At 55.8% G+C, this 15,728-nt stretch overlaps 1 protein-coding gene across 2 annotated transcripts; it reads right to left on the bottom strand.

Annotated features, from left to right (window-relative positions):
* Positions 1-2,754: 2,754 nt before the first annotated feature.
* On the bottom strand, positions 2,755-15,728 carry LOC138806119 (zinc finger protein 41). 2 transcript variants are annotated; one of them, XM_069991695.1, is made up of 5 exons: positions 15,564-15,728; positions 11,695-13,056; positions 10,612-10,704; positions 8,433-8,513; positions 2,755-4,219 (listed from the first exon to the last, which is right to left on the bottom strand). In XM_069991695.1, exon 2 carries the CDS (start codon positions 12,857-12,859, stop codon positions 12,266-12,268), a length of 594 nt encoding a protein of 197 aa, XP_069847796.1. In that variant the 5' UTR covers positions 12,860-13,056; positions 15,564-15,728; the 3' UTR covers positions 2,755-4,219; positions 8,433-8,513; positions 10,612-10,704; positions 11,695-12,265. The 2 variants fall into 2 exon arrangements, with proteins under 2 accessions (XP_069847796.1, XP_069847797.1); XM_069991696.1 differs by lacking the exon at positions 15,564-15,728 and adding an exon at positions 13,887-15,074.

The raw sequence follows: 15,728 nt of genomic DNA, 5'->3' as shown, positions 1-15,728 counted from the left end.
TGAAAGCTAAGCAACCTGCTATGAAGAAAGCTGGTCAGAACTGCCGAGGGGCGTCTGAAGGAGCAGCCTGGGTGCTGAGGCCGCGGCCTCCTGATGGAACCCAGGCCACTCTGGGGGGAGGGGTGTGTGTCCCCACCGGAGGAATGAACTTCCTAAGCCAGGCGCGCAGGCCCAGAGGCCCAACCCAGGTCGAAGCAGCCTGCGGGACCAGGCGGGAGGACCACGCTCCTGCTCGATGGTGGATGGTGGCGCGTTGGCGGGGTAGGGGGTTTGGGCCCAGTGGGCTGTAGGGAGAACCCCGCGGATAAGTCCGGTGTTTGGGGGCTGGAGGGCGGCGCGCACTGGCCAGTGCCCTCACGGGGGACCGAGCGACCTTAGAGCGAGAGAGGAACTCATCCCGCTCACGGGGGCCATTACAGGACCCCTCTTCCTTCCTCGTCCAGAGGACCCGGCTGTTCCGGTTTCCTAGGTTGGATGGAGCCCAGCATCTCCCTCCTCCCCGGCTGAGTTGGGAGTGCTGGGCCATCTGGGGTTCCCAGGGCGGAGGGGGCAGGGCAGCGCCGCGTGGCTGTCCCTGGAGGTGAAGCTGTGCCACCGGCGTCCCAGGGGCTGAGACCGAGGGGGACGGGCAGGAGGGGCCTCCGCCGCCGCCGGGGCGGCTGAGGGGCGTGGGGCGCCGCAGGACGTGGGAAGGGGCCAGTGCGGCTAATCACTCGGCCAGACCCATTTCTGGGCCGGGCGGTGCGCGCTGCCCTGGGGAGCTGCGCCAGGGCTCGGCGCTGGCGGAGGGGGGCTCGGCGCTGGCGGAGGGGGGCTCGGCGCTGGCGGAGGGGGGCTGCCCCAGGGCTCGGCGCGGCTGGCGACGTCGTCCGCGCACACCGCGAGCGCAGGAGCCCGGCCGGAAGTGCCCTCCCGCCGCCCCGCCTCGCGCTTCCGGGACCCTCTGGGCGCTGGAGGACTGGAGGACCTCGCCTCGGTGGCCGGCGGCCCCGTCTCGGGCCCCGCGCGGCCTGTCCCCCTCCCGGAACCCGTCCGACCGCTGCCTGGGCTCTGCGTCCTCGGGCTGTCAGCCCCGAGCTCGCTCACACTACGGCCCCGGCCCCGGGCGTGGTGGAGAGGCAGGCCCTGGCTCCCGGAGGCCGCGGCTAGCACGGCCTCGGGGCTCGGTGCGTGGCCCAGGCCGAGCGGGAGCCAGGCTGGCGCAGACCCGGCTGGGCACGGGAGGCCCTGGCCCGACCGGCCGCCCCACGCAGAGCTCCACCCAGGCCCCGTGCGGAGGCCCGCGCACCTGACCCGGCGCCCGCCTTGGGGCTGCTGTGCACGCCCTCGAAGCCTGGCGCTCCGTCCACATGCTGGCCTGAGCTGGCTCTTACTACTCATGCCAGCCAGGAACTCATTTGAATCCTGTGAGGTCTGCACAGGGACACCTCCCTCCCTCTTGGCTAAGTCTCCACCCAGTATCTGTTACCTGGGCACCTGGCCGACCTGGAAGCAGTCGCCTCCCCCTCCTGCTAGGTCACATCCTGGGCCACCTCTGGTCACATGCCTCCCATCTGACCTTAGGAGGTCACATTCAGATCCAGTGTGGCCACATCTTTTCCTGTCTCTGGCCTAGATAAGTCCTGGCCCAGGAGTGGGTCCCCCCCCCTCCTTTTTAGCTATGCTTCTCCACCATGCATGGCGGGGGCAGCAGTTTGGTAAATAAGCTTCTTTTCCTGCCTGAATAGTGCGTGGTGTTCTCTTCGACTACCTAATGAAACCTATTTAATATACCATACAAATCCTAGCTGCCCGAGAGGCTGATTGGAGATCAGTTCACAGTCAGCCTGGGCAGACAAATCCATGAGACCCTTATCTCCAACTAACCAGCAAAAAGCTAGGTATGAAGGTGTGGTTCAAGTGGTAGAACCCTAGCCTTGAGCAAAAAAGCCAAGCACGCATGAGGCCTTGAATTCTAGCCTCAGCACTGGCACATAGGAAAAAGGAGGGGTCCGAGTTGGCCATCAGGACCCAGGAAGCTGGGGGTCCGTGGAGCTGCCTGTGGCTGCCCCCTATCAGCTGCAGAGCCCTCCACTTCGGGGGCACTGTGCTCCAATCCTCAGCCTGGCTGCTCACGTAGGTGGAGAAGGGATCATGTGATTACAGAAGAGACCCCCATTAGGGAGGTGCAAGGTGGCAGGAAGGGCCCTGGGACTGAGGAGTGCATTACTGACAAGGGGTTGGGCCTGGTTACCTCCCTGACTTAGTGGACTTAAGAGTGACCCAGGCCCGTGGCTTGGCTTCTTCTTGGTAGTGTGGAAAAGGATTTAAGATTAGAACATTAGAGCACAGTTTGCCCATTTGGCACACTACACAGCCTGGTCTGCTCCTGCCTGCCCCTGGGCAGGCATGGGCACACAGCACCTACATCCCCCAGTAATCACCTGAACCTAAGTTCCCCAAGCAGCTTGAGCTACACTGCAAGTACCTTGTGTGTGTGCGCGCATGCACGCGTGCACACGTGTCACTGGAGTGGGGTCCCTCCTATGTTGTCCCTGGTGTGCCCCGCAGCTATTATTTCTGACATGCTGAGCTCTTCTGAACTTGTTTAACCGGGAGGATCCAAGTGACACGGAGCAGTCCATGCGCTGCTGGGACCCTGCTCCTGGGACTGGGGACCCGAGATAGACCCACAGTTCCCTGCGGAGTGAGTCAGTGTTCAACTTGGGGAAATCGCATGACCCCAAACCACAGGGGGCTCAGAGGAACACAGCACACGCTGGAAAGAGATGTTTATGAGAAAATATATCTCCTCAGTCGGTGGGAAAGGCAGGCGGTGTACAGCAATGGAACTGTGGTGAGGCTGGAAGGCAGTATGGAGACTAGAGAGGCTGTCAGGGGCAGTAAGCACACGAGCAGAAAACACAAGGCCCACCCCAGTGCGCACAGTGTGTAAGGAGCTGAGGCTACAACAAGAAACACTAGACAAGACAGTATCTGTCACAACACGAAGCCAACGTTGCGGCTGATTTGGGGGGTGCACAGGACACAGCAGTCACTGCTGTTTGTCACAAGGGCAGGAAGCATGGCCTGGGCATTTGGACAGCTAGGTGTCCCTGCACCAGGAGCCAGACACAGGGAAGCAGCTCGGGCACTGAGACGCCAGCTCGTCTGTGTGGCTGAGGTACAGTGTGGAAAGTGCCAGGATCCTGCAGGCTGCAGGGCAGCAACCTCAGGCAGGCTGGCAGGAGTCTTGGGAGTTTTGTCTGCAGGGCTCGGAGGAGGAACCAGAACACAAATCCCAAGCTCTGGAGGCCAAAGGCAGAGGCGTGGAGCTGCGTACTGGCCTGCAGCCAAGTGTGGCTCAGCCTGGAGCCTGCCCATCCTGAACACCGCCTCTCACCTTCCTCTGCAGCGTCTACCGGCTCAGCTCCTCGCACAGCAACTACCACCTGTTGGTGCCCAAACTGGGGCAGGCCCAAATTGCTAGGAATGAAGTCCAGGCACAGCCTGACGCCACAGCTTGTCAGGAATGGGGGTGGAACAGGCCAGCCAGTCAGCCCCACCTGCCCCTGCACAGAAGGGAGGGGCCCAGCCCAGGTCCTTCCCAGTCCTGCTGGGCCTCCACATCCCACCCAGTGTGGGGACAGAGAGGGCGCAGCCACAGAGTGCTCACTGGACATGCACGACCACGTCTGTGGTCGGTGTTGAGAGGCCCGGCTGCAGCCTCTGGTTGTCTTCCTGTAGGCCGAGGCCCCGGTGGGCAGTGATGCTGGACACGGTAGTAGGGGAGGGCAGTACCACGACACCTTGTACTCCCAAGAAGGCCCTGGCTTTTGCTGAATACTTTCCTGCTATGAGTATGCTGATGCTTGGCTGGGTCTCAGATTTTCCCCCAGGATACTGCTCAGATGTCCAGAAGGTTCTGAACACCCAGGTGGTCCACCAAAGGCCTTGATGAGGCAGTCAGGGCAGGGGCCTCTCCAGTGGGTAGCAGCTGACAGTGAGGACTGATGGCCACTTGTGAGAAGCTGCCCAATGGGGTCCTCTTGGCACTCGAGGATGGAAACAGATCACCTGCTGCAGCGTGGTTCTCCTGTGCAAAGCAGCTCTGGGCAAGGCCTCTCTGCCACTCTCTAGGGGTACAAGAGCCCCAGCTAGGCTGGCCCCACTGGGCTCTGTGTCCATGTGGAGCTCCTTTCTCCTCAAGGGCTTCTGTTGGCGTGATCCGCGTTAGCACCTGGAAATGATGAGAAACAGCCTTGAGTAACCGAGGAAGCATCGTTCCTCCTGTTTCTTGGCTGGGAGAAGCAGCTAGCCCGGCTCACGTGCAGCTGGTCCTGCTGGTGAGCCTGGCCAAGGCCTGAGGGCAGGGCTGGGGCCTCAGCTGTGGACCCCCACAGTGGGCCCAGATTTGGTCGCTGTGAGAGCGCGCATGCACACACACATGCACGAGCATGCGTGTGTGTGCAGGGTGCACTTGCTACATCTGAAACCTTGAGGTGGTGCAGCCTCGTGGATTGGGTGAAGCAGATCTGACACTGCCAACCCGTCCTGCACGGCATGATGCACACAGCCCAACTCAGTTCTGCCCAGTTCTGCCAGGTTTGAACTTGGCTCAGGCTTTCTGCTCAGTGGGCTGTACCATGTGCTGCCTCCCCTCCGCACAGGCTGGGGCTCACTGTGGCAGGATGGACACCCCCCTCCAGCCCTCTGACACAGCAGCACGCTGTACCGTAAGGGCCCTGGGTGGATGCACACGTTTCTCTGGGGTGAAGTGTGTGGTACAGTAGGGAATGCAAACCTTCAACTTGCAGAGGGTGTTCACCACAAGACCCTGGAGCAGTGTGGACATGGGTCTGAGGCTCCTCCCTGCATGATTAGATGTGCACATTTCACCACATTCTTCGATAAAAAGTTGTATCTCATTTTTATTCACTTACTTTTATTTTTTGTTGGTTGTGGAACTTGAACTCTGGGCCTGGGAGCTGTCCCTGAGCTCTTCAGCTCAAGACTAGCGCTCTATCACTTTGAGCCACAGCACCACTTCCGGTTTTCTGGTGGTTAGTTGGAAATAGTCTTATGGACTTTCCTGCCTGGGCTGGCTTTGAACCTTGATCCTCAGATCTCAGCCTCCTGATTAGCTAAAATTATAGGTGTGAGCCACTGGTGCCTCGCTCATTTTTAATTTTAGTGATAGTACTGGGCTTGAACTCTGGGCTTTTGCTCTCGTTTTGCTTTTCTGTTCACAGCTGCCATCCTATCACTTGAACCACACCTCCAGTATAGCATTTTGCTAGTTAACTTGAAGTAGTGTCTGGGGCTTTTCCGTCCAGGCTGGCTCAGAACTGCAGTCCTCATATCTCCGCTGCCTGAGTAGATAGGATTACAGGCATGAGGCACTGGCACTGGCACCTGGCTTGTACCTTTTTTTTTTTTTTTTTTTTGTATTGGTACTGAGGCTTAAACTAAGGCCCTGGGTGCTGACAGTCCACTTCTGGCTTTTCAGTGCTTAATTGGAGATAAGTCTCATGGCCTTTCCTGCCTGAGGTTGGCTTTAAACAGGCAGCCTAAGATCTCAGCCTCCTGAATGGCTAGGATTACAGCGTGAGCCACCAGTGCCCAGCTTGTACCTCATCTGTTTTCACTTGACTCAATAATGGAGATTAAGCATCTTTCCATATACTTACAAGCCATTCACACTTTAATGTGTAAAATGCCTGACTTTGGCTCATCTTTCTGTTTGGAGTCTTCAGAGTCTGTAGATTGGGAATGATAGCCACTTGCTACAGTAGCGAGGGTAAGTATCTGAAGCAATTTCATGACCCTAAAGCATGCAATACTGACACAGCCAGCTCTGGGTTGTAGCATCATCTCCTACTGACCACCTGTATGTGTCTGTGCATGTGTGCGCGCGTGTATATGTGTATGTGTGTGCCATTCCTGGGGCTTCATTCAACTCAGGGCCTCATGCTCTGGCTGGGCTTTTTCTAAAAAGCTCATGGCTGGTACTCTACCACTTGGGCCATGACTCCATTTCCAGCTTTTTACTGGTTAATTGGAAATAATGGTCTCTTGGAGTTATTTGCTCTGGGTGGCTTCAAAGGGAGATCTCAGATCTCAACCTCTCGATTAGTTAGGATTCTAGTAAAAGGCACAAGCGCCCAGCTTGGCTATCCACATTTTTGTTGTTATTGTCATTAGTCATGGATTTTGAACTCAGGGTTTGGGCACTGTCTCTGAGGGTTTTTTAGTTGTTGATTTTTCTCAAGGCTAATGCTCTACCACCTTGAGCCACAGCTCCACTTTCAGTTTTCTGGTGGTTAATTGGAGATAAGTGTTGTTTGGACTTTCCTACCTGGTCTGGCTTCAAACTGTGATCCTCAGAGCTCAGTCTCCTGAATAGCTAGGATTACAGGTGTGGGCCACGGGCACCTGGTGGCTACCCACATTTTAATATAATTAAAATCACGATTGTTTTCCTTTGTGATCTGGTGAAGAATAGCCTTTCTAACAGAAAGAAGAGCTATTTATCAATTGTCTGTGATCTGGTCCTTTTTCTGAATGTGAATTCCTCTGAGCAGGAAGAAGACTGGCAACAGGAGGTAACAGTCAACAAGGAGGTAACAGTCGTCAACAAGGAGGTAACAATCAACAAAGAGGTAACAGACATCAACAAGGAGGTAACAGACATCAACAAGGAGGTAACAGTCATCAACAAGGAGGTAACAGTCAACAAGGAGGTAACAGTCATTAACAAGGAGATAACAGTCATCAACAAGGAGGTAACAGTTATCAAGGAGGCAACAGTCATCAACAAGGAGGTAACCGTCAACAAGGAGGTAACAGTCATCAACAAGGAGGTAACAGTCATCAACAAGGAGGTAACAGTCAACAAGGAGGTAACAGTCATCAACAAGGAGGTAACAGTCATCAACAAGGAGGTAACAGTCAACAACAAGGAGGTAACAGTCATCAACAAGGAGGTAACAGTCAACAACAAGGAGGCAACAGTCAACAACAAGGAGGCAACAGTCAACAGGAGGTAACAGTCATCAACAAGGAAGTTAACAGTCGTCAACAAGGAAGTTAACAGTTATCAACAAGGAGGTAACAGTCAACAGGAGGTAACAGTCATCAACAAGGAGGTAACAGTCATCAACAAGGAGGTAACAGTCATCAACAAGGAGGTAACAGTCAACAGGAGGTAACAGTCATCAACAAGGAAGTTAACAGTCGTCAACAAGGAAGTTAACAGTTGTCAACAAGGAGGTAACAGTCAACAGGAGGTAACAGTCATCAACAAGGAGGTAACAGTCAACAAGGAGGTAACAGTCATTAACAAGGAGGTAACAGTCATCAACAAGGAGGTAACAGTTATCAAGGAGGCAACAGTCATCAACAAGGAGGTAACCGTCAACAAGGAGGTAACAGTCATCAACAAGGAGGTAACAGTCATCAACAAGGAGGTAACAGTCAACAAGGAGGTAACAGTCATCAACAAGGAGGTAACAGTCATCAACAAGGAGGTAACAGTCAACAACAAGGAGGTAACAGTCATCAACAAGGAGGTAACAGTCAACAACAAGGAGGCAACAGTCAACAACAAGGAGGCAACAGTCAACAGGAGGTAACAGTCATCAACAAGGAAGTTAACAGTCGTCAACAAGGAAGTTAACAGTTATCAACAAGGAGGTAACAGTCAACAGGAGGTAACAGTCATCAACAAGGAGGTAACAGTCATCAACAAGGAGGTAACAGTCATCAACAAGGAGGTAACAGTCAACAGGAGGTAACAGTCATCAACAAGGAAGTTAACAGTCGTCAACAAGGAAGTTAACAGTTGTCAACAAGGAGGTAACAGTCAACAGGAGGTAACAGTCATCAACAAGGAGGTAACAGTCATCAACAAGGAAGTTAACAGTTGTCAACAAGGAGGTAACAGTCAACAGGAGGTAACAGTCATCAACAAGGAGGTAACAGTCATCAACAAGGAGGTAACAGTCATCAACAAGGAGGTAACAGTCATCAACAAGGAGGTAACAGTCAACAAGGAGGTAAAAGTCATCAATAAGGAGGTAACAGTCAACAAGGCTAGTTCTCAACTCTCACAGAGAGCCAGCACCTTTTCCCCAAAGCAGGTAAATGGGGAAGTTTGTTGTCTCATGAGAAACGTCCTGGAGGCAGTGTAGGAGCTCAGGGTTGGGGTAAATCTGGGCCTCCTCCCCAGTATGGCCTGGGTCGGGGCATGAGGCCTGGAAACCGCCTTGAGCTTCCTGCCTGAGCCACACGCTTTACAGGAAAGGTGCAATGGGAAGGAGAGGCCAAGAAAACCTCAGGAGAGAGCCCGGCTCCCAGCATCAGCCCCAGGTTGTTCTACCACCACACTGCTGCCTATGGTTCACATTCTACTGGTGTTGCCTAGGAGCTCATTGGTTTACCAAGTTTCTCACCTTATACACTACCCGGCAGTGGGTGAGTTTATGATCCACGAGACTTGAGTGGGATTTGAAGATGTGCAGCGATTCTGTTATCTGTGAAGGACATTTGTATAACCAAGGACGTTTTAATCAGTGATGTGACACACCTTCCTCACTATGCAGATACTTAATGTCTATGAGGAAAATTAAAAAATATCTACATGTATTGTACATTTCTGTTCCTAAAATAATGGAACCTTTTTATAAATTGTTCTTAAAGCCAGGTGGCAGTGGTTCCTGCCTGTAACCCTAGCTATTCTGGAGGCTGAGATCTGAGGATTGAATTTTTTTTTTTTTTAATTTTTTTCCAGGGCTGAGGACCGAACCCAGGGCCTTGCGCACGCCAGGCGGGTGCCCTTCCGCTCGGCTAAACCCCCAGCCCGGAGGACTGAGTTTTAAAGCCAGCCTGGGAAGACAAAACAGTGAGATCCCATCTCCCAAATAACTAGCAAAAAAAGCTGGTCTGGAGGAATGGTTCAAGTGGTGAGTGCCAACTGAATAAACAAGCTGAGCAAGCAGGAAGTCTTGAGCTCAAACCCCCCAAAAGATAGGTCTATCCTTGGTGTTTGGGCATCAGGATGGTGGCATTCAACCCATCTGCTAGTGCCAAAGGACAGGTAAAGGGGATGCAGACTGACTCAGTCTGCTCGGGCATCTTTTTTTCCATGAAGTATGTACTACTATTTTTTTTTGGGGTCTGGTCATGGGGCCTGAACTCTGGGCCTGGGCACTGTCCCTCAGCTCTTCAGCTCAAGGCTAGTGCTCTACCACTTGAGCCACAGCACCACTTCCGGCTTTTTCTGCTTATGTGCTGCTGAGGAATCAAACCCAGGGCCTCAGGCATGCAAGGCAAGCGCTCTACCACTGAGCCACCTTCCCAGCCTTTTTTTTTTTTTTTGGTCGTTGGGCTTGAACTCTGGGCTTGGGCGCTGTCCTTGTGCTCTACCACTTGAGCCACAGCACCACTTCTGGTTTTCTAGTGGTTTACTGGAGATAAGAGTCATACAGACTTTCCTGCCTAGGATGGCTTTGAACTGTGATTCTCAGATCTCAGCCTCCTGAATAGCTAGGACTACAGGCGTGAGCCACCAGCTCCCAGCAGTCTTAAACTGTTTCCCATGCTGGTTTTTGCTGGGAGCAGTGTCCAGGGTGCTGGGTGACAGTGCCCTGCAGTATGAGCAGTACCATCTAGTCGCACTGGGACGCTGACACAGCACAAGGTCGTACTGTGAAACCACGGCATTAGCCTGCAGCATACTTTACCTTCACCCACCCAGCAATCTCAGGTTCTCAGCAATCTAGTGGGGTCAAGCATTGCCAGTGGGAAACTGAGGCCTAAGGCAGTCAGCAATGTGTCTTTCAGCTCTGAAGGCCTGTCCTCTCTATCACCTGCTTCCTCCCCAGGAAGCAAGGATATCCTGTTAAACCATGTCTCTTCTCTGCTGGGCGCTAGTGGCTCACACTTGTAATCCTAGCTACTCAGGAGGCTGAGATCTGAGGATTGCAGTTTGAAGCCTGCCTAGGCAGTTAAATCCACAAGACTCTTATCTCTATTTAATCAGCAAAATGCTGGAAGTAGATCTGTGGTTCAAGTGGCAGAGCACCAGCTAAGGGACAGTGTCCAAGCTCTGAGTTCAAGCCATAGTACCAGCACAAAAGAAACAAAATATGCGGGGCGCTGGTGGCTCAAGCCTGTAATCCTAGCTACTCAGGAGGCTGAGATCTGAGGATCAGGGTTCAAAGCCAGCCTGGGCAGGCTGAGATCTGAGGATCAGGGTTCAAAGCCAGCCTGGGCAGGAAGTCCGTGAGACTCTTATCTCCAGTAAACCACCAGAAAACCAGAAGTGGCACTGTGGCTCAAGCAGCAGAGCACTTGCCTTGTGCTGAAGAGCTGAGGGACAGTGCCCAGGCCCAGAGTTCAAGCCCCATGACTGACCAAAAAAAAAAAAAAAGATATATCTCTGCAGGAGAATCTGCAAGCCTAAAAGCCTAAGAACCCAGGGCTGGGCCTGTAGTTTTGTGGAAGTCTGCTAAGATAACCTGAGGCCCTGGGCTTTATCGGTGGTACCACAAAACCAAACAAAACACCCCAAAGCCCCTAAAACAAAGCCAAACCCAAGCAAACAAAAACAAAACAGAAGGAAGAACATACCTTCCTGCTGCTGGCAGAGGTGCAACCCTGCTATCTGGCACAGCCCAAGCTGGGGGCAGGCGTGCGGCAGCATGGCCCTCAGCATCTGGGGTCCTAAGGGTGGAGAAGCTGTTTGTCACTGTGGGTCCAATAGGCTCCTTTCCCAGCCAGCACCGCGCCCATGTGGCGCTGGCAGTAAGTAATAGGCCTCCCCCCCTTTACCTTGAGATGATTCTCCACTGGGGCAGTTACAAGGTAACAGGACCTTCTGTCTGGGCAGCTGCAGCCCCTTATCTACTACTTGGGCAGCTGCCACAATCCTCACCCGCCACGATGAAGTCCCAGCCTCCAAGCCCCTCAGGTTACGAAGGTCACCTCAGACACTCACTGGGCTTCTTCTCCCACGTGAGGAGGGTCTTGCTGGCAATAAACCTTTCTTTGTTCTATGGGCCTGGGTGTCTGTGTGGCTCTCCGGCAGGGCCCAGTGGCCGCATCCTCACTGATACCCTACACGGGAAGCAGCCTCGGTGGCTGGGTCTGCCCCTTTCCTAGGTAACAGAATGCTGTGCCCTAGACGACAGCAAGGCCTCCCAGGGGAAAGAGTGATTACAATCCCAGAGTAACTCAAACCAAACCCAGTGTGGGCACCCCGAGGGCGTGTGGGTGCCGGCACCAGCACAGACCTGCGTGTTCAAGCCCGCACAGCACAGCGAAGGATTCGCTCTCAGAGGCTTCCCGCCACGCCGCAGCTCCGGCCTATTCCAGGGCTCCTGCCAACCTCCAGGCCAGGACTTTAACTGCTGGTATATAGGAGGCGGGGCAACTGCTGAACTGATCACATGACACAGCCAGGAACACTGTGGCCTTTGCAGACTCTCTGCCTTACGGCTCACTCAGCAGCACACAGGTGCCTCTTGCTATCACTTTCTTTTATACTCAGTAAGTATTTGAGGGCAGGCTACCAGCATGAAGCCAGAGCCAGGAGGCTGCAGGGCACAAGGCACCGATCTTGCCCTGCCATCTGGCGGACAGTTTCATTCAGGCTTCAAACATCCCAGCAAAGCGCAGCCCCATCCTGAGTGTGCCTGACACACGTGTCCTCACCTGCCTCTGCACTGTCTCAGCAGATCTCCACTGCTGGGTCACGAGGCTTCTTCCCCTCGGACGGTGTGAGGCCAGCCAGCTGCGGCGACCCCCCGAGGATACCTGCACAGGGAGAGGTCAGCAAGAATGCCCTGCCCTGGGGAGCACTGGCTGGACACAGGGCACACAGTGTGGCCTGGTTTCCAGGACAGGGCTGACCTGGGGAACTCCTGCGTCAGTCCACCAAGAGGGAAGCTACATTGTGCCACTGAGGCCAGCTGTGGGAGAGAGGGGGGCCTTGTCCCCAGAGGGCCCCTGCCCTGCTCAGGCCCCGGCTCCTGCCAGGCTGCTCAGGGATTCCTCAGAAGGAGAGGCATGGACCTGGCCAGTAGAGCCTCTTCTGCTGGGAGCTCTGTGTCCAAGTCTGTCCCCCAGACAGCTGTTAGTGTTCCTGCAGCCGAGCCTGGAGGCTTGGAGCAGCGCGGAACAGGGCTGTGGCTGGAGGTTGCCCTGTGGTGGCGTGGGCTCCTGGGTCTGATGGCAGAGGCTCTGGGGCCCTGCACGCAGCTGGGCCCCACGTGGCATGGTGTGCTCAGTGCTTCTTCCGTGGGTGGCGCCTGCGGTGGCGGATGAGACAGGAGCTGTAGGCGAAGGCTTTCCCACACACCTCGCACTCATAGGGCTTCTCGCCCGTGTGCGTCTTCTGGTGTTTCAGGAGGTTGGAGCCGCAGTTGAAGGCCTTCCCACACTGGCTGCACTTGAAGGGCTTCTCGCCGGTGTGCACCCGCTGGTGCTTGGTGACATCGGAGCTGTGGCGGAAGGCCTTCCCGCACGCCTCACACTTGAAGGGTTTCTCCCCGGTGTGCACGCGCTGGTGGCGGATGTGATCTGTCTTGTGTTTAAAGATGCGCCCGCACTCGCCGCACTCATAGGGCTTCTTCCTCTGAAAAGGAACGAACACAGGGACGCCCTCGAAGTCATCTTTAAACGAGGCGTCAAAGGCGTCGAAGAGATGCGCCTCGTCCTCGGGGCTCAGGACCGCCTCCTTGCCCTGCTTCCTGCTCGCTGCTGGTCTCTTTTTGGACCTTTTTCCCCTAGAAGCACTCTCTCCTTTCGCAGTAGCCTTCGGCACAGCTGCCTCCTCTTTGGGGGCCTGTGTCTTCTTCCGGCCTGCGGGCTTTTCCATCCCTGCTCCGGGAAAGTCCCCGGAGGCCAGGGAGGGGTTGAGGGTTCACAGCCAGCAACTTCTGCACCCTCTGTGCTTCAGTTCCTCAGAAACAACTTGCCCTGTGCCACTGGACCTCTGCACCAACATGACGGAGCCACATCCTCCTGGGCTGTGGAAGGCAGACGGTGAGCCCAGATCACAAACATCCTCCCGAGCTGCAGAAGACCAACCGTGAGTGTCAGATCACACACCCCCTTCCACGCGTTCCCACCCGGACAGCCCAATTCATCTAACCCGACCCCAGTTTCCAGTCACTCAGCAGCTGGCCAGAAGTTCCTCTGCCTGTGTGCTGTGTTCTTTTCCTTCCTTCCTTCCCTCCCTCTCTCTCTCTCTTTCTTTCTTTGCAGTTGTACAGAGATTACAGTTCCCTAAGTCGGGTTATGAGTAGTGTCTTCACCAATGTCACCCCTTCCTGGATCCTCCCAACAGGGCCTTTCTCTGCTCTTCCTGACTCCTGCTCCATCGGCCTCCACTGGGACTGGTTGGCAAGTTCTGAGCATGGACTATGCCCGTATTGCCCACAGCTTAGTTCTGAGCTGGGGGAAACTTGGGGAAATCCCTCACTATCCCCAACAGCCAGCAAATCCTACCACCCCCTGCCAAAGACTCCATCTCATTCTGGCACGCATTCGACAGCCCCAGCCCTTCCCCGGGTTTCTCCCCTTCTCAACCTGGCTGGCTTTGGTTCCAAAAGCACAAGCAGCATTCCTGCTACTTCCACAGGCCTGCACAGGGCTCAACTCCCGGCCCCGTAGACCAGTCTCCTCGGCCCCTCCTCAGAGCTCTACACCTTCTCCCTTGGCCTGCTCTGCCTTTTCACCTTGCTTATACGCCTAAGTGAGCACGGTTTCTTGTGCTTGTACTCGCTCTCTGTTTTGTGACAGCTCTGGCACTTGGATCATGAAGTTATTTGTTGGGTAACTAAAAAGCTAAAACAGTAACCATTACTTTGCGACCATCTACTCCAGGCATGACACCCACGTACCTCACTTCACCAGCCTCCCACAGGGCCAGTGGCAGACTTGGTCCTGCTCTGGTGACTGGATATAGGGTGGAAGCACAGGTAACCATCAACTTGGTTTCTGCTCCTGTGGTCTAAAAGTTATCCTGTGTAGCGGGGTCTCTCGTGGGGGCTATGATGGGAGAAAGGGAGGCATGTTCCCTGTCCGGAAGTCCTTCAACACAACTAGTTCCCACAGGCATGTGACAAGGCTGGCTCAGGGAGCTGTAGAAGCAGCTGCATAGTTCATGTTCCATTTGTTAGGAATCCTGTACTACAGGATAATCTTGCTCAGAGGCTGTGAGCTCAACTCCCAGCACTGCAACAAGAGAACATGCTCTACTTTTTTTTTTGGGGGGGGGGTCTGGTCATGGGGCCTGAACTCTGGGCCTGGGCACTGTCCCTCAGCTCTTCAGCGCAAGGCTAGCGCTCTACCACTTGAGCCACAATGTCACTTCCGGTTTTCTGGTTGTCAATTGGAGACTCACAGACTTTCCTGCCCAGGCTGGCTTCGAATCTTAATCCTTAGATCTCAGCCTCATGAGTAGGTAGGATTACAGGTGTGAGCCGCCGGTGGCTGGCGCTGGCACGTTCTACTTCTTTACTGTATTATTTCTGAGTTTCCTTTAACTGCCTCTCTAATAGCTAATAAGTGGAGTTCTCATAAGGTCTTGAAAACCCTCAGGCCCTTTTAACTGCATATAAACCTCACCCCTGCCCCCATCAGCACCCTCCCCCTTGCAGCCCTCAGGAGCAGACAATGGTTGCCCGCTACCAGGTACCAGGTATGGTGTCCCAAGCAGCCACATTCATCTAGTGTGGCTCTAGGTCGGTCAGGTTGGAGTGAGGCTGCCACCTAGTGTCCAAACTGTTCAGTTCTTAGAGAGAGGCTGCTCGGCCTTCCCTCTTCTCTCCCACACGGGGATCTTTCCTGTAAAATGACAACAGATTTGCTGTCTCACAGGAGCCGAGTCTAGCCTTCCTACAGGAGCATGTTTAGGTAAACCTGATCTGGCTTCAGGCCAACATGGCTGAGGAATCAACCAGAAGCTGGTCTGGAAGGCGGCTCTCAGGATCATGGGGGCGGCAGACACGGGGGCTGCAGTGCTGCGCAGCCGGGGGCAGAGGCTCACCCAAGAACCCTACACCAGGGCTGTCCAGTCTCCGGCCTCGGGGGGGGGGGGCCGAGCTGCCCAGGGCAGGGGCTGCGAAGTCTCCTGGAATCAACTCAGACCCCGGCGGCGAGGGCGCTGCGCCGGACACCTGCAGGCTCGGCGCCGCGGGGTCGCCAGGCCCGGTCACCGGAGCGCCCGGCCCCGTGCGCCGCTCTCCCTCAGGTGGCCTGGCTCACGTCCCTCCGCGCCACCCCGGCGGCGGCCCCCGCCCGCCAGGCGCACGCAAAGCTGGAGCAACCGTCAGAGAGCGGGCCGCGGGCGGCCCCGGCCCTGCCGCTGCGCCGGCGCCGGCTGGCAGGGCCGCTCGCGGGCGGCTCGTCCCCGCCGCCCCGGTGCCTCGCCTCCGCCCCCCGAGCCTGGTACCGCCGGGACCGGCCGCCACGCGCCCAGGCCCTCGCCCGGGCCCCCGACGCCGGCGCCCGGCTCGGAGGGCCTCCTCCGGCCGGACCCGCCATGCCCGGGAGCCGAGCGCGAACGCACGAGGTACCTGTGGAGGCGAGGGGTCGCGAGCGCTCCCCTCCGCGGCGCAGACGCCTGGCGGGGCCCGGCGGGGGCAGGGCGGGCGCGAGAACCCGCGGCCTCCGCGGCTCCCGCGCCGGGAGGCGCCCACTGGAAGCCGCGACCTCCCCTGCCGCTGTAGGACTCGCCTCCC

The sequence above is a fragment of the Dipodomys merriami genome, unplaced genomic scaffold, assembly GCF_024711535.1.
Source record: "Dipodomys merriami isolate MVZ:Mamm:240054 unplaced genomic scaffold, mDipMer1.0.p SCAF_4, whole genome shotgun sequence".
Taxonomy (NCBI): Eukaryota; Metazoa; Chordata; class Mammalia; order Rodentia; family Heteromyidae; genus Dipodomys; species Dipodomys merriami.
This window is presented reverse-complemented; position numbering and strand designations above follow the sequence as displayed.